This window comes from Parasteatoda tepidariorum, chromosome 9 (assembly GCF_982258835.1).
Source record: "Parasteatoda tepidariorum strain Cologne lab strain chromosome 9, Ptep-v5.0, whole genome shotgun sequence".
Lineage (NCBI taxonomy): Eukaryota > Metazoa > Arthropoda > Arachnida > Araneae > Theridiidae > Parasteatoda > Parasteatoda tepidariorum.
In genome coordinates, this window is record NC_141763.1 from 4908630 (window position 1) to 4927360 (window position 18731).

At 28.5% G+C, this 18731-nt stretch overlaps 1 protein-coding gene across 3 annotated transcripts in view; it reads right to left on the reverse strand.

Annotated features, from left to right (window-relative positions):
• spn-E (tudor domain containing 9 protein spindle E) overlaps positions 1-18731 on the reverse strand; it is a 124792-nt gene that overhangs the window by 4688 nt on the left and 101373 nt on the right. For all 3 annotated transcript variants that reach the window (XM_087150694.1, XM_087150692.1, XM_087150693.1), the window contains 6 exons: positions 16981-17115; positions 15651-15721; positions 9888-10094; positions 7896-8034; positions 6531-6646; positions 2171-2395 (listed from right to left, as the gene is read on the reverse strand). In XM_087150694.1, the coding sequence (XP_087006820.1) occupies positions 2171-2395; positions 6531-6646; positions 7896-8034; positions 9888-10094; positions 15651-15721; positions 16981-17115 (893 nt within the window). The remainder of the gene's footprint in view (positions 1-2170; positions 2396-6530; positions 6647-7895; positions 8035-9887; positions 10095-15650; positions 15722-16980; positions 17116-18731) is intronic.

The window sequence follows — 18731 nt, forward strand, 5'->3', positions numbered from 1 at the left end:
TATTATTTGTTGAAAAAAAACATGCTTTTGAAACATTATTAGCCCCCTTTTATTTACTTATTTAAAATAATAAAAAGTAGTATTAACTAATGGTCAAATTGTGTAATTAATAAATGTAAAAATATTTTTACTTATTTATTATTTTCATTTTTGAAAATAAAATCAACTAAAGATTTATTAGTTTAAAAATGATACTGACTATCGAACAAATTATAAAACAAACAAGTATTGAAAGAATTTTAATAAAAAGTTTTAAAAAATACTTTAAGTACTAATGTTAAATTATTAAAAACTTCAAAACATTACTAAACTTTTTATTTAATTAAAAAAAAATTTGTTTTAACTAATAGCCAAATTTTTTTAAAACTTTGTTTTCATTTTCTTAAAAATAAAAGTAAATTAAATAAAGGTAAGCTTTGTTTTAATTTTTTTATAATTAAAAACGACTGAGCATTTATTGGTTGAAAAACAATCAAATTATTATACTTAACTACATTTAATAAATTTAAAAAAACCAAGTTTTTACAACAAAGTTAAATACAAAATACCCCTATTAAATTGTATCGCTTACAATAATAAACAATTGAAAAAAATCAATGATTTGATCTATTGAGTTCAGAAAGAAAATTTAAGATAACAGCGATTGTGCAGCAATAGCAAAGTAAATAATTGACAAGAATCGTTAAACCCAGACAAAAAAAAATGGCATGAAATAATGCAGAACGAAACGATTGCTGCAAAAGTCTCACTGAAAATAATTTACAAGAAACCCGACAATTATTTCCGACGAAATAAAATGCAAAACGATAGCAAAATGACTTAAGTTCCATTGAAATTAATCTTCAAAAAAAGCAAAATCCCAAAGATAAAAATGGACATAAAGAAACTATGCATTGCGTTCTATATTACAACGCTGATCCTCGCATGAAGCTAGGAGTTCTGATTCAATTCAATCTTCGTCATTCAACATCACGAAACTAACATCATCTTAATAGCGAAACGCTATCTACATCCCTGCAGCTCGACGAAATCAAAATCGTCTTCGATAGTGCGGTAACAGCGTCAGTCTAGTCAAGGATCTTTGCATATTAAATCGCTAAACCGCGATTGTAATCTGATTCCGGCGGCTTAAATCAGATTTCTGATGCATCGCCTAAAACGAAAGTCACTATATCAGCCTACTGATATATGCGTTAAATCGCTATTTCGAGATACATCGATTTATCACCCAGTTCTTACTATGCTCCAATTAAAAAAAAGTTTTGTACAAATATAAAAGGTATACATATTAGAAAATAGATATCTAAATAAAAGTCTAATTACAATAAAATATTAATGTTAATTGAAGGAAAAAAAATTAAAAATATCAAAACTGCGCCTCAGAGAGAGCATATAACAAGTACTTTATTAAATCCAATGGAAATTTAAATTTATGGCTCTTTGGAAATAAATGATTGTATAAAAGTTTGCTTTCCTTTATTAACGTTCATTTTTGCGAAAAAACTTCGCCAAGATAAAAAAAAATCTCATAATAGTCGCCTATTCCTGAAAATAGTTGCTTTTTTTGGCTTTTAAGTTTGCTTTCTTTTATTAACGTTCTGAAAAGTAACGAAAAAACTTCGCCAAGAGTAAAAAAAAAAGTCTTCTAATAGTCGCCTATTCCTGAAAATAGTTGCTTTTTTTAACCTTTTCAGGCAAAAAAAGTCGCCATAGGCCCTAAGGCTGAAAATAGTAGCAAATAGTTGCATTTTAGTAGCCTGTGGCAACCCTGTGACAATATGCCGAAATAGATTGGGGTTGAATTAATTGTGAAAACGTTGAATAGAATAATGTGAACTGTGACTTTTTCCATAATTCGAAGTGAAGATCAACATAGCAAAGGAAAAATATTATTTCGAAAGAGGGAAAATTAAGCACATTTTAAAAACACCCAATGAAAAAAGCATCTTTAAGGGTTTTTAAAAATAGAAAATAAGCACCTTTTAAAAACGCTATGCACCCTGATATAACGAACTTATTATCGGGATTTAGCGACTTCGTTAAATACAGGGCCGACTGTATTTCTATCCACATTGAATATTTTCAAAACAAGTAGTGATGAATAGTAAAAGGGGAACTGCTAAAAGAGATGATCATAACCAAAGGAATAGAAACAACACAAAGGACTCACGTTATGTCTTCGACGAACGAATACAGATGATCCAAGTGATCCAACATTTTTTGCGTCCCCTTGGAGACAACAAGACTGGGAGGTTTCAGTAATGGCAGAACGTCCGGATGATCGGCACTCTCGCTGACCGAAGTCTCCAGTAGCAAATGAGATTCCACCTGGTCCCACCGATGAGGATTTCTACTATATTCAGGTTCTTTGGGCTGCCATTGCCTCTCAAGTAGCCTTGAAAAAAATCAAATAATTTAATACCTTACAATGAGCAATAATTGAAGTCCTGGGGGTCACAATAACTTTGCAACAATTTTTTTAAATAAAGGTATAATCATTCATTTTGTGGATGCTTTACATGCTCATTTAACTTATAATCAACACTTTATCTTAAAAAAATAATAAAATTTTTAAATTCCTAAAACTTTTTTATTTTAACATATTTAAATTTTTTTTTTCTCTTAGTGCTTACGATATTCATCTTAACAATTTTGTGCATTCATTTGCTGAAATATCAATTAGAATATTTTTTATTGATTATTTTGTAAAAAAAGTAGAAAAAAAGGCTAAAAATTCTTATTAGGTATATATAACATGATGTAAAAATTGTAGTACCTCATAAAATGCTTATTCCACGCACAGTTTAAATAAGTGCATTATACTTAAGTTTACTTCAGAGCTTTATCTTAAATAGAAAAAACTCCTTAGGGATTTAATTAAGATTAAAACACAAAATTATCATCAATGAGAAAAAGCACTTTAAATTCTGCCTGCTGAGCAAGTTTCTGTATTAGGACAATCTAAAATAATTCGTAACTTTTTTAAAAATGCAGATAGAAAGATGATTTTTTTCCCAGTGCATTTGAAATAGTTTGAAGTTTTATTATAACCAAAAAAATTTTTCTCTTGATATTTTGGGTACTGCGACCCCTTAAAGTTCAAAGTTGAACCTCATTAAACAAAATATCGCTTAACATGATACACATGTTTTGTCCTGTGAGTCATCAATCAATTATTATTGTATTTTACATGTTTAACATGAAATTTTAAAGCTGCTTATCATTTAACATGAAAGGAAGCTGGATACACAGGGTATCTGCTACATTTTAGATTTTCAAATTCATGACTTTCCATGATTAATTCCAAGAATTTTTCATGACTTAACGAAGTCACTATTTTCTCTGACAATAACACAACAATAAATTTAAAAACGCATTATAATAACATTCATTGAAATGAAAGGTATAATCAAAACTGTTATTCATTGCATCTTCATAATTACAGATTTTAAATTTACAAAATAGAGTAAAGAAAGAGTTGAAGCAATAAAATAGCTGAAAAAAATACAAAAGTAAATATTTTTTTCTGCAGAATTATGTTCTAAAGATACTTTTCCTGTTCATCGGAAAGGAAAGAAATACTCCTGACTTTTCTGCTCTCATTTCCGAATTAAATTTTTTTGTTGCCAATAAGTGGCTTGCTTCTCAGGGCTTCAAGTGGCAAAACATGGTTTTGGAGTATCTTTGGAGCAACAAAAAAGCAATTTTGGAGCAGCAAAACAAAGATTTGGAGCATATTTAATAAATAGAATTAAAAGAAGAATTTAATAACAAGAATTTTTAATTTTGTCCATTAATAACATATCTTATTTTTTACACTTTTTTGAAGGTCCCTGCATTAACAAATTAAGTTTCTTTTTGGTACCTTCCAATGCTGTTAAATATTCTGCTATCCTCGACTTAGCCTCAGATAAGAGGATCCGTCCGCTTTCTATAATCGACATGTCTTTATTAGTTTACCCATCTTTAATATTTTCTCAGCTGCGGCTAAGAGATCTTGAGAAGCCTTCAATTTTTTTTGCAAATAAATTTCAGCAGCTTTCAATCTGCTTTCCTCAGTTTCAGTGTTTTTTGCTTTCTTTTTTCTCAACCTCTAGTCGAGCAGAATAATTTTTAAATGCTGCACGAGCCACTTTAATCATATCTTTGTCAACTTAAAAGTTATTTAAACCCCTATTTTGTTGATATGTGACACAACTTCTCTCAAACCATTAACACTATGCAAATTTAAACTTGCATTATTGTCAAGTAGCTTTTTGTTCACACTTAAACCTCTTTTAACATCGGCATTCCCATGTGGTACGCACAATAGAGCTTTGTTATAAGAGGATATTTGATATTTCCCAAATTATCTTTCTTCACAAAATAGTTTTTCCAAAACACATCAATTTGTGCATATTCATTTGAGTCAGAAGAATAACCTTCTGGTTCCCCATGTAACCTTGCCCCCTTCATCTAGTAACAAAGATGCCTCTCCAGGTTTTATAATGGATGGGGTTACTGTTGCCAGATATTTTATTGACTTAATAGAAGTTTCTTCCATTCTCATTACAGGATGCAACACTTTAAGAGGGCACAGTGACCTATTTTTTAGAGGCAATGCTTTTAATAAATGTTTTGTGCATGCCAAGTAAAAAGATCTGACACCTAAATACATAATTTTTTTTCTGAAGAAGATAAGGATGTCATCACCTTTGTGGTATCTAGTCAAACATCTATTAAATTTGAATTTTGCCAAATTTCTGCGTTTTCTACATCCAATGATTAAGTCCTTTCCTGACAAACATGAAAACCAAAACTCTTTAAAAAAACGCCCTAACATTGCTTTAACTAGGAACACCATTTCATCATACAGCAAGTGAATCAATGGTGTTTCAGTGTGGAAAAGACCTAAAAATTTATTTAATATTGCCGAGATATTAAAAAAAAAATTAATAAATTCAACATTGAGTGGCTCATACTATTTTTTAAATTAATAATTACTTTATTTAATTCCGTAAAAGGTAATTCAAAACTCTAATTAATTTAACTATTATTTAAGGTTATCGAGTGTAATTTTATTAAAATTTAAATAAATGTTATTTGTAATAGTATATTCAACACAACATTAACAAGATTAATATTGATCATACCAAATTTATAAAAATATGTAAAGAATTAAGCAAATTAAGAAAACTTTAATAAATTTATATTACAAATGTAAATTAGTGAATGGCCCCTAATAAATTTTTATTAAAATTGGTTACTTATAAAGTACTGCATTAATGAAATGATTAAAAAAAATTAAATAATTTTTAAATGCAAATACAATGAGTATTGAAGCTAAAAAAATTTTTCAGAAGTAAATTATTATATTGTCCCTACACTCATAATATTTAGCAAATCTGTGATAATTAAAATTTTTTATATCAGTTGCTTTAAATCAAATCATTAAGAGATGAATTAAAGTATTTTTGAATGACAAATCTGAAAAACATAAGATTTTTTGCTGCATTTAAAATATTGAAAACCCCTCTCTTCATACTTATTTAAAATCTTGCCTCTAAATATTATTAAGTTATTTCCTAAAACAAAATAAGAGCACTGAAAATTTTGAAGGTAATAATACAATAATAAAATGCAATAAGTAAAAAAAATATTTTTTTTAAAAAAGTAACAAAGTAAAATAATTGTTTAAAAACAATCTGCAATTAGTGGATGGTCCCTCAGATAAAAAATTTAAGTTATGAAACTCAATTAGTTCTTATCCTTATTTAATCTTATCTTTATCTAATTACATGAATAAAACGGAGATAGAAAGTTTGAGGTTATGAAGCTTTGTGATTCTTGACTGTTCTGAGGATCAACATGAAATTATGTACTTAGTGGATGGTCCCCTAGTTAATTCAAGGATCATGGTACTAATCTATAAATAGAATAGCGCAAGAAGGCCATTAGCTTTCCATTGACGAAGACGATGGTACATCAATAACGATGAAATCAACAAGAGAAAAAATTTTCTTTTGCTATTAAAATTTGGCAATGTTTAGTTGGTCCCCAAAACATTTTTGGCGCAGATTCGGCGCAAATTTAACATAAAATGTCGTTTCTGCGCAGTAATGCGCAAATATACCGATTTGGAGCAAAATGCGCAATATGCGCAGCACTTGAAGCCTCAACTAGAATTTTAAATTGATAAAATAAAAAATTCTGAAATCACAGAAGTTTAAAAGATAATTCGCTCAAGAAATGTTTTCTTCTTTCATTTTCTGAAAAAACACCATAATTTTTAAAAAACATCATAAAAACATTTTATTGTTCAATAAAATATGACTGTGAGTGGGGATTTTGTTACAAATTGAGATATTCGGAACACCATAAAATTGGGGGTGGGGGGTAAATTCCATTTTAAAAATTAGATTTTTCGGCAACCAAAATCCATGACTTTCCAGGTGCGCAGATACCCTGAAAATAATTGAAGCGGGGGCTCAGAAGTCCAGCTTTTACAACAGATAAAGTATAACTTTTTAGAGTAACTGAGAGAGCATTACTGTAAAATGGTCCTTCTGGTTTGTTGATGAATGTTCTGAGTCTGGTGAGATTCGTATTGAAGAATGTCCGTCTGGCTGTGGAGGAGAAGATTCACGCCCATTCTTATGCCATTTATCTAGAACATAAGAATCTGTGAATTAATAACATTTCAGTGAATCCTAAATTAATTTGCTTCAATCGCTTCTCCAATTATCCTGCGTTAACTCGGGTACGCATATATTGCAAAGATAAATCCACTGTTCCTTTTAATTCAATTGTTTTTGTGAGTTTTTAAAATATTGATTTGATATTTTCTACTTGTAGAGCACAAATACATCAAAACTGTTATTAAATGCAATATTTTTTTTAAATGCAATTGCATTGTAACAAAATAATTTGGGTTAATGTTGAAATTCTTAATGTCGGTATAACGGATCTTCATCATTGTGTAGCAATTGCTTCGGTCTCCAGGAATTGGCTAAAACAAGATTAGACAGCATATATATTTTTATATTGACAAAAAGAAAACTCGTTCAACCGTTTTCTTGATTATCCTGAGTAAACTCGGGTAATTATACATTGCAAATATTTATTATCCTGAGTTAACTCGGGTAATTATACATTGCAAATATTTATTATCCTGAGTTAACTCGGGTAATTATACATTGCAAATATTTATTATCCTGAGTTAACTCGGGTAATTATACATTGCAAATATTTATTATCCTGAGTTAACTCGGGTAATTATACATTGCAAATATTTATTATCCTGAGTTAACTCGGGTAATTATACATTGCAAATATTTATTATCCTGAGTTAACTCGGGTAATTATACATTGCAAATATTTATTATACCGAGTAAACTCGGGCATAGCACAATTCGTCAATACCTTTTGTTTTATCACATTTTTATTTGTCCGGCAGCAAAACGAAAAGTAATAACAATCTGCTGTTATTGGAAATTTGCCAATATTTGTTTAGGAGTTGCGAGACTGCAAACTTGTTTCGAACAATTGTATATACACGATGGTTGATGAACTTACATAGAAAAAAAAAAGAGTAAAAAAAAAAAAAGGCGTTCGTGAGCGAAAGTAATGCAGATGATTTTTCAGATGATGAAGATGCAAACATAAACAAAGACTCATACTTAACTTTTTTCATTTGCCCCGAGATAATTTGGGATAGTAAACTGATGGTAGATTAAAAATTTTTTACACATAAAAAAATTCAAATTTCAATTTAGAACTTGTGTGTTATATTTTAGTTCCTTGTATTTATTAATAAAATTAAAAAATATGTTGATTTTTTGCAATTTTGTTGATTTTTCCCCTCCAAAAAATTGGCAATAAGAAGAAAACTTGTTTAATAACGTGAGGAAACTCACCTCGCTAATGTCCTCCATTGATATTCGAATGTCAAATGGCAATTCTATATCGTGATCAGGGTATATTGGGTCTCCATTACGAGGATCATAACCCAAGCCACAAAGAACTCCTGTGTATCTACTCCTCTCACGATTGATCCTGTTCGTAGAAAAAGAAGGCGATAAAACATACATCCATGTAAACACAGGGTATCTGCTACATTTTAGATTTGATGCATTTAGGTGCGCAGATACCCTGTAAATAAGTTATATACTCAGTAGCAGACACATACTCTACAGCAGTGATTCTTAATCTTTTTTTTTTGTCGCAGCACAAAATAAAAAAATAAGTTCAAAAATTTCTTTACACAAAAAATAAAATAAATAACTACAGAATGTTCTGAAATTATTTTTTCTCTAAATACATACATTTTTCAAGCTCTAAGCAAAATGATTGATTTAAAAATGTTCTATATGAAATTAAATTGTTACTAAAAAAATTAAAACTGAGATGCTTACCTCAAAAAAATAAATAAAATTTAAAAAAAATATATTAAAACTTCATCGATCAATTTTAAGTTATAATATAAATAGCTTAAAGTACAGCATAGTTTCAAAAATTGAGAATTTTTTTTGTAAGACCCAATTGAGAAATGTTTCTATATATTTGTGCAAGATAACCTGATTTGTTAAAGTTAACTTTAATTATTATTCTTTCCATTTTCTATTATTAGTGTGAATTTTTTTAAAAAAAAAACTGTACTTTGTTACAGATTACCTTACCACGGTTGAAAATTTCAAATGATGTTGCCTTTCATTTAACAGTCTATGTCTTATTGAAAACTGATATTTATCAGTTAAAAATCATTATTTCTAAATCTTCAATTTTTTACCATGGAAATGATACCTAGTTTACTTAATATTAAGTTTAAAATTTTGGTCATCTGATCACCCAACTTGAAACCTGTCCCTGTACATTGCAGAACAAAAGTTTTGTTTTCCTTCTTTCTAATAAACAAATATAAATAATTTTTTTTCTCCATTCTAAGTTTATATATCATTTAATATTTTTTCCATAAATTCCATGGTTTTTGTCAGCTTTTTAGGGAAAAAGGAGAAACAATTTCGGAAGTTTCAAAATAAAAATTATCATGAAATCCAGAAAATCAGCATCAATGCAATAATTTTTACAATTTTTCATTGGACAAAAGCTTTCAGAAAAAGAGTGCAAGATAAAATCTCTAATTAAATTATAACTAATTATTTTTTGGAGAATTTTATTAAGTTAAAAATACTAAAACATTTTGAATAATTTTGTTAAAAGAAAAAAATACCCCTGAAGCATCGGAACAAACTTCAACAATTAAGGAATTCAGCCCACAGACTAAAAGATTTTTTTTAAAAAAAATGCTACTTTTATAAACAGCAGCAAATATCCTAATTCTTTCTTCCACATTTTTGCCTTTCTTAAACTGCAAAGTCCCATAATCTCCAAAGAGGTCAAAGATTTCTCCCAACATAAAAGAGTTTGAAATGCCATTCTAGTTTAGCAGGGTAATAATGAAGAGAATTTTAATGCAAGAAAGGTATTGCTGAGCTGATGATATTTCAACTTCTTTACTATAAATTTATGTCTAAATAAAAGTTGATATAATGGATGGTAAAATAATTTAAATTAAGAGAAAAATTCTAGCTTTTCTTTGAAATTCCATAATTTTTCCAGGTTTTTATACAAATTTCACCGACTTTTCCAGGTTTTTCCAGTATAAAAAAATTCACTGATAATGCCTTTTAGACCTGCTGGAACAAGAAGGCCATAGTTGAGACGGGCCGATTCGGTGGAGTCTGATTTTTCTAGCCATTAATGAAAAGAATTGGAGATCAAAGATAAAACGGAAGTCGTCATGGAGAAATTTTTAGAGGAAGGCATTGGCCCACATTGGGCTGTGTCTCACCAACTATGATGACAAATTAAAAAAAGCACAAACTGCTGCCAGTTTTGTGTCAAGATACCTGATTTCTGCGAATGGTGAGAAGAGTAGGCAGACGAGTGAAGGGAGGCCACGCATTTTAGGCATGAGTGTAGTGTTTCTGGCAATCAGGTCGTGACTACTCTGTCCCACGCCCAGGCATGCAGCTACCAGCATCGCAGAATAAGGTTCCTGAGGATCTGGGTTGAAAGACACGGAATTCACACTATCACGCTCCACTTTCATGCTTCTGTATTACAATTGAAAGAAAATACATTTATATTTATCTATTAGAATAAAATACATTTAACAGAATGTTAATAGAGCAATGACTAACAGCTATATCTATTTAATATAATGCATAGCTGCCAACATAGATAGGCAAAAATCCAGTAGATTTTACGAAATAATATAAATTTCATGATAACTGTTGCAAAATGTGTTAAATAATTTACACACAGGGAATTTTAGGGATTTTTATAGACATGAAAATAGAAAAACTGCAATATTTTCCGGTCATGATTGGCATTAAATATGCTTGAGATGTTGTGAATTACGTTTACTCGTAATTTTGAATAGGCATAAAATTCATAAGAAATAATTAAGATTTTTTAAAATTAATTTAAAAAAGGTAGTTCTGAATAATAATAAACTGAACATTTTAGAAGAAAATTTTTTTTAACTGATTTCTATAAATAAGGGTCGCTTCATTATATATTAGTAATACTTATTTAAATATTTAAGCAATAATCAGGGCAAAAATTATATTTCAAAAGAGATTTTTTCTAGGAAACTTACTCAATTTTAGGGAATTTTCTAAAATGTACAAAAACCAGGAGTATTTTTATTAAACCAGTAGACCAGGAGAAGCTGGAAAAAAACCAGTAGTCTACTGGAAAATTCAGTAGAGTTGGCATAAGATTAACATAGAACGCAGATGGAACTTCAAAAATTTTTTTTGTAAGCAGAATCCTGAGCAAGTTCATTATTGAAAATGGCGAACATGTAAAAAAACATTCTGCGTGTTAACCAGGGTTTGAGATATTTTTGATTTAAATCAGACTTTTTTGATTTTTATTCAAATACACTGTAAGAAATTTGATTTATGATTAAAATAACTTTATTAATGTTTAATCAAAATTAAATAATTATTAAAACTCTATTATAACAATATTTAAAAGCTCTAACTACCTAAAAAATTTTTTTCATTATAATACATAGTTTTGAATGCATATCAACCATTTTGAAACAAATGCAGGATTGAAATTTAAAGACTAGATGTAAAAGAGAATTTAAACCCTATTTTTGGGTTTAAATTCTCTATTTCATTTAGTCTACATTTTATATACATTTTGCGTGTTAACCAGGGTTTGTGATTTTTTAAAGAAAAAAAAATCTGATTTTTTAAGGAAAAAAAAAAAAAATCAGATTTTTTTGATTGAAATCAGGTTTTTTTAAAAAATTCAAATACATTGTAAGAACTTTAATTTATTATTAAAAAAAACTTTATGAATGTTCAATAAAAATTAAATTAATATTATATTATAACAATATTTAAGAAGCTTTAACTACCTAAAACAATTTTTTTATTATAATACATAGCTTTGAATGCACAGCAACTATTCTGAAACAAATGCAGGATTAAAATTTAAAGACTAAATGAAATAGAGAATTAAAACCCTATTTTTGGTATATTAGAGTAATTTCATTCTAAGATAACCTCAAGCTTTAGAAATATGCATTTTCCACCCATAAAATATAATGTAGATTTTAATTCCATGCTTTTTCAATCAAAAGGTAGAATTTTAATTAAAATTTGTATTTTTTTGTGAAAAAAATTAATGTTTATTAATATATATATATATATATATATATATATATATATATATATATATATATATAGCAGTTGGAACTAGCAGGAAAACAGACACAGGATTTTAATGAAAGCAAAATTAGTTTATTTGATCATTTTCAAATGGATGACGAGCGAAAAGTTAAGTTAACTCCATCGACAATCAGTCTTTTTGGTAGGGAAAATCTTGCAAAAAATCCGAAAATGCCTCTATTTAGGGAAAAGAGGGAAATCTTAGAAATTACTTTTGGTTTATGAAAAAAAAAAGGAAAAGAGAGAATTGCAATACTACTGAGGGGAAAAAATAAACGAATTGTTTAGAAGGAAGGGATTTATAAAATCAAAACATTAGATTTAATTAGTGTGGTTTTAGAAGGGGTTATAGTTCTCAACGTTTGATAAATATGTAATGTCTTGTATTAAATTATATTTTTTCTCTTTAAAGATACATTTTGTTATGTGTTACAGATTTCAAAAGATGTCAAAAATGCTATAATATCTTTTCATTAAAAAATCCAAAAATGTCTCTATTTAGGGAAAAGAGGGATGTTTCAGAAATTACTATTGGTTCATGAAATAGGTCGAGTGATTCTCATGAAGATTAAAGGGGAAAATATCTTTACTTATAATCATGCATACTTGAGTCAAAAATAGATTTAGGAACAGGATGTGGCTTTTTAAAAGTATGAGAAAGTGTTTCGATTTAAAAAATTAATTAGGAGTTGTTTTATAGCAGAGAAAATAACATAAAAAGATTAATAGAAGCTTTTTATGTTACATACATACATACATATAAATCAGTTGATTTAAATCAAACTAATTTAAATCAACAAACCTGTTAACAATTGTTATTCTGGACTCGCAAGTTTTTCATCAAACATGTAAAATGATTGGTCCAATGAATCATAGTCCAACGGTACGCCTAAATGGATTGTGGTTGAATGAATTGTGAAAACGTTGAGTAGAACAATGTGAAAAGAACGCTTTTGCATAATACATGGCGAAAATAGACATGGAAAAGAAAAAATATCATTTTCGAAAAGGAAAAATGAAGCACTTTTTAAAAACACCCCATAAAAATGCACCTTTACGGGCTTTTAAAATACTGAAAATCGAAAATAAGCACCTTTACACACTTTTTAAAAACACTACGTACCATGAATATATTAAGAGAAAATATACAATCATTGTGCTCTAGTCCGAAATTATAAAACAATTTGTCATAATAAATAAAGGATAATGAAACTGAGTAACTAAAGTGGATTAAAAAAATTCCAACATTCCAAAACTCTTGAGGCATAACTCTTAAGGTTTCAAGTTCCTGAATTGGAACATCCAATTGACAACACTCAGAAACGATTAAGAAAAATAGAAGAACTTTGAAGATGCACCTAATGATGGTCGGTTCAAAAAAAAATTGGATATTTTTTAATCCCCAATTGCTCAAATTACGATATTATGAAAAATGGAGGAATTCTCTGACAATGATAATTCTCAGGGCTTACAAATCCAACATTTTACTTTTAGACACTATCTGTTTTCAATTTTTGAATTTTCAATTCAGATTCTAAATTTAACAGAATCCAAGTTTAGAAAAAGATTTATACTTGTTTATTATTTCATTTCGTTTTATTATTAGTGGTAAAACTTTGTAGCGTTTTTAATTGAATGTTACCATTTTTTAATATTTAAGCTGCTTTTTTAAATAGTGCGTTAAAAAAAAACAAAAAAAAACAGATGACTCAAATTTGGATTCTATTAAATGTTTTATAAGTCTCTTTAGAATCATTTAATTGCACCAACAATAGAAGTATTTTTGGAGGAATTTAAAAAAATGGTGCGTGGCTTAGAAGATCAAATCGAGAGCTTTATCAATCATATAACGAACCCGACATCATTAACTTTAATAGACGACAAAGAATAAAATGGGCAGGTCACCTTATCAGAATGGACGAAGACCGTGCCACAAAAAGAGTTCTCAAGGCTAGACCAGTTGGCACATGAAAAAGAGGCAGGCTGGATTTGAGATGGATAGATGGCCCAGAGAAAAACCTTTTGGTCTTAAAAACTAAAAATTGGAAAACACTTGCAAAAAAAAGGTTAGCCTGGAAAAAACTTCTTGAGAAGGCCAAGGCCCACCCTGGGTTGCCGAGCCATTGATGATGATGAATAATAAAAATTTATACATATTTATTTGGACGAATTATGAATTTTAGAAGTAGTAGTCCAGACAGAGCTTGATGGTTTTTGTACTTTTTCTCCCACTAGCAACAGTCAATTATGTTTATAATTTACTAAATTACAATTTAAAAAATTCTTCCGATTATTTTTTAAATGATTAAATTCAGCTTAACTATTTTTCTACTTTATAATCGAATAATGAATAGCCGTATTTAAACCGTTCACATATTTCCATTTCACTTTTTTATTAGTAAAGTAAGGGGATATATTTTTCTTTTTATTTCCCTTTCTTCTGTTCACTGATATGCACGAGCAATGCATTTCATTTCCTCGGAAATCAAAGAGAAAACGAAACCAGCCTGCAACTACTTTATGCTTAATTGATAGCAAATAAGCAATATTTAATTGGGTATAATATAGCCTACGTCACAGGTTGTGTTGTTCCTACTAAATTTAACCCATGAACGGCATTTTCTGCGAGCCTAACTTCAAGCCACAAATAAACAAACGAAGTGTTCGATTGTTTAAATAGCTGCTCGCCAGATTTTATTGCATTATAAAGAAAAGTTATTGAAACTAAATACAACTAAATTAACAACAACAACTAAAACAAATAACAACAACTACTAATAACAATAACTAAATAAACAACAACTAAATTCCATTCGTTTAGCATTGCGTCATATGTTGTTCCTACTAAATCGAAGTAGTTGTGTTTTTTTCATATTATACCCAATTGACAGAAAATAAAACATTTATCCCTTTTTTGCCCCCTCTCCATTTAAAGATCTTCAAGGTTACGAATATTGAAGTTCTTCTCTCGACAATGGGGAGAAAAATACCCCCCCACACATTCTCCTCTAGTGAACTTCAAGGATGAGTCAAATTTCGGCTTTTTTCCTCAATTTTTCCAGTTAACAAAATGGTGGGAAAATGGAACAAAATATTTCCCGTTTTCTGAATACCGGAAGAATGGTTCTGTACTGTAGTTTAGTACAGATGAAATATCTTCCATAAGTATCCCCATCAGGGTGCATAACCAGATTTTTCAACACAAAATAAGCACCTTTTAAGTACTTTTTAAGCACTCAAAAAATATTTTTAATCACTTTTCAAAAAAAAAAAAAAAAAAATCACAATTACAGTCAGTGCAGTAATTAAAATAATTTTTTCTATCGTTTAAAGTTCGTAATTTACAAACATAAAATCAATAAAATTCAAAAACATTATCATTAAACATTATCATATAATCGTGATAAAATAACTAAATTCCGATAAAACAAAATTCAGAGAAATTATAAAAATCATGCATTTTTTTTGTAATTTAGAAAGACAGTTGACATGGCGAAGATAGAAAAGAAAATACAAAAGATAGAAAATTAAGCACTTTTTACAAACCACGAATATAAAAAAGCACCTTTAAGGGCTTTTATAAAATATATATCGAAAATAAGCACCTTTAAGCACTTTTTAAAAACGCAACGCACCCTGTCCCATAGATTGCACTTTGAGTAGACACAATTTTGAAAAAAGACGAAACCAAAAAAAAAACAACATATTTCCTGGATTTTTCCTGTTTGTTTTGGTAACATTTAAATACCCTGTATTTTCCAGGCTTTCTCTGTTCTCCCTTCCCTGTGAAGTGGCAATAGTTCAAACAGACATTAAAATAAAATTGAGTTTTGGTTAAAGAATGTATTTATAAATTATATTTAAAAAACATCAAAGTGTTAATATGTAACATTACATTGATAATGGTAGAAGCAAACTTACTTGCTACGATCTACAAAAGTCATACCACTGTATTCAACTTCCAGAGGATTATAGGGTCCGTGTAGTTTTATCTAAAAATAGCCACAAAAAACTCTATTTGAAATAGATAAAGACAAAAAAATTTCTTCATTTTAAATAAAATTGTTTATGGGAAAGTGGTGGTGTTGATCTTTCAGTTTACATAATATACTTGCAAAGTAACACTAACAAGGGTCTGTTTAGAAGAAATTTGGGTTCGTTGACGGACCCCTCACAAAATATCTTTTCATAAAAACGGACCCTTCACAAAATGATTTGTCTTTTAATCGGATCCTTTAAAATTTTTTTATCTTCATTACTGTTTTGTTAATCGAATAAACCCTTCCCAGGGCAGAAAACAAGAAAGATGGATGTAAACGAATTAAGTTTTGTCTTCGGCAGACGATTCTTCCATTATTTGTCCGAAATTAATATTCTGCGTTCAGCAGTATAGGCTAAATACCAAATATTTGTATGTTGCATCTCTAATTTGGAAGCAGCAATTGCCGTTTATATTTGAAAATTTAATTTTTTTTCTTTATAATTTTACAGTGCTGAGCATAATCTTGTATCTATTTACAATTTAAAAACTCCTTGAAAAAGTTTTATGCAATAATCGGACCCTATTTGAACAAATTCATAAAAGCAGGACCCTGGTTGAAAGAATGTGAGTAATTTTTTTCACAATTTCACAAAAACTGGACCTTTCACAGAATATTTGGACAGACCCCTGACTAAGGAAAATTAATGTGGTATAATTGTACAGTGAATAATAAAAATTGTAACTCTACACTACCTTCATCTAATTTTCAGAAATCTTTCTTACTAATATCGAAATCTAATGATCCAAAAGCGAATAATAGAATAGAATAATATAATTATAAATAGAATTTATTTGTACTTATAGCTTTCATTTTTTTTAAGAAAAAAAAATGATAAGTTAAAGTTCTATAGACATACATTATTTAACAAAAATTTTGATTGAAATAAATATATTACTGTCATGTCTTCTTTAACATTATAATTTCAGTTATTTTTATTATTTTTCTTCTTTTTGTTCTTAAACTTACATCTTCTGAATTGCTACATACTGCAAAATGCTTGAATTAGTAATTTACAATTATTTTATACTTATATACTCTATAACCTTTTGTTTTTATTCGGCATTAAAAGAAAATTTTATCAACAAAAAAAAAGTTATAGAACATTTGCAAGCCAGTGTTATTATAAGTATTTAAATTTTCATGAAGTCATCACATAGATTAAAGACATAATAATGTATACAAAAGAGAGGCGATTCAAAGTAACTCACTTTTCTGCTTAACGTGTGGACATCGTGCGTGTTTTCGGACTTCCAAGAGACTTGAACATCGTTTGATACATTTTCAAACACTGATCCTTCCATGTTGCCATAGAGACTTGCCTTCTCTCTCACCTCATGATTTTGCTGCACATGTGGAAGGAGACAATAATTAGTGATCAGAAAGTTTAAAACAGCCAAAATTTTCAACAAAAAATTAGCACTTTTTAAGCACTCAAAGAATATTTTTTAGCACTCGAAAAAATATCATAATTAAGATACATGCACTAATAAAAAACTTTTTTTCCTATTGCTGAAAGTTTCTCATGCAACAAAACATCAAAATGGAAGATAATTTTCAAAGACTTTACATGATTACAGGGTTCATACAGAGATCAGAAGAAGAAATCCAAGGAGTATCCAAACAGTTCAAAATTTTAAGGATTTATCAAAAATTAAAAAACTTGGTATAAAAAGTAACTGGACAGTTTAAAAAAAAAAAAAAAAAATTAAAAAGCAGTTATTATAAGGAACTTGCAAAAATTTATAGTTTGCATATTTTTTCTAGCTCTTTTGAAATAAATTTTGACTTTGTCAAACTTCAAGAAAAATAAAGCTATCAGTTTTACCCATAAATACATTTTCCAGTTTCAAATACTTTAATTAAAGTACAGATGTTAAAGATTAACATAAAAGCCTACCAATCTTATATTTTTAACTTTGAATACATAAGAAAATCTAAGGCATTTTATACAAAAAAAAAAAAAAAAAAAACCACAGTAAATTATTAATTAAGTTTGCTTGTAACATGTAAAATTATAATTATTTCTTTCTTCTAACTCCTGCAATAAATTTTTTTTTCTTTTAAAGGTTTTCTTAAACTATTAGATTTTAACAGTTAAGTCATAAAATTTAGTTTCCCTGTTTGGACAAAAAATTCATCAGCATACTTAGTAAGTTCATCTATGCAACACAATAATCTAAGGAGTTTCTAAGGACTAATTTAGAAATCTAAGTAGTTCCAAGTACTCCTTGGAGACTTTTTTATTTCCAAGGAGTATAAGGTGTCTGTACGCACCCTGTGATTATGATAAAATAGCTTGTTTCTGACTAAGAACTCTTTATTTTATTACATTAGCCACCAAATTATACACAATTTGAAATACATTCAATATGAAATTGGCTCATTCTATATTTTTAAATTAATTATTTTATTTAATCATAAAAAAAATTTAATTCAAAATTATAATCCAGGGGTCTGTTCAGGCCAAATTTACTACCGTTTACTAAATACTTTTTATTAAAATTTTATTTTTGTATCCCATAAGAAACGATAAATCCATATTTTTACCACATTTTTGTGTTGATTTTTAATATAATTTTTAATTTTCACAAATTATGTCTAAAATTTTCTCAAATAGGTACCTTTCAGAAAAACCTAGGCAGACCCCTAATATATATATATATGTATATATATATACATGTCACATTTGGCCCCATTATAAACTTAATCAATAAAATACTGAAAATATTCTTTACTCCATGGTTTCGTTAAAAAATATGCCTTTTCTGCTGATTCTTGGGTTTTCGCGAAAGTCTTAGGTCAGTGATTCTCAAGCATTTTCTTTTGGCACGGCATACTTTTAATGATTAAAATTAATTCAAAAGTTTTTTATTTATTCACAAAATAGGTACCTCTCAGAAAAAGCTAGATAGACCTCTGTAATTAATTCAACTATAATTTGAAAAAAGGTTATCGAGTG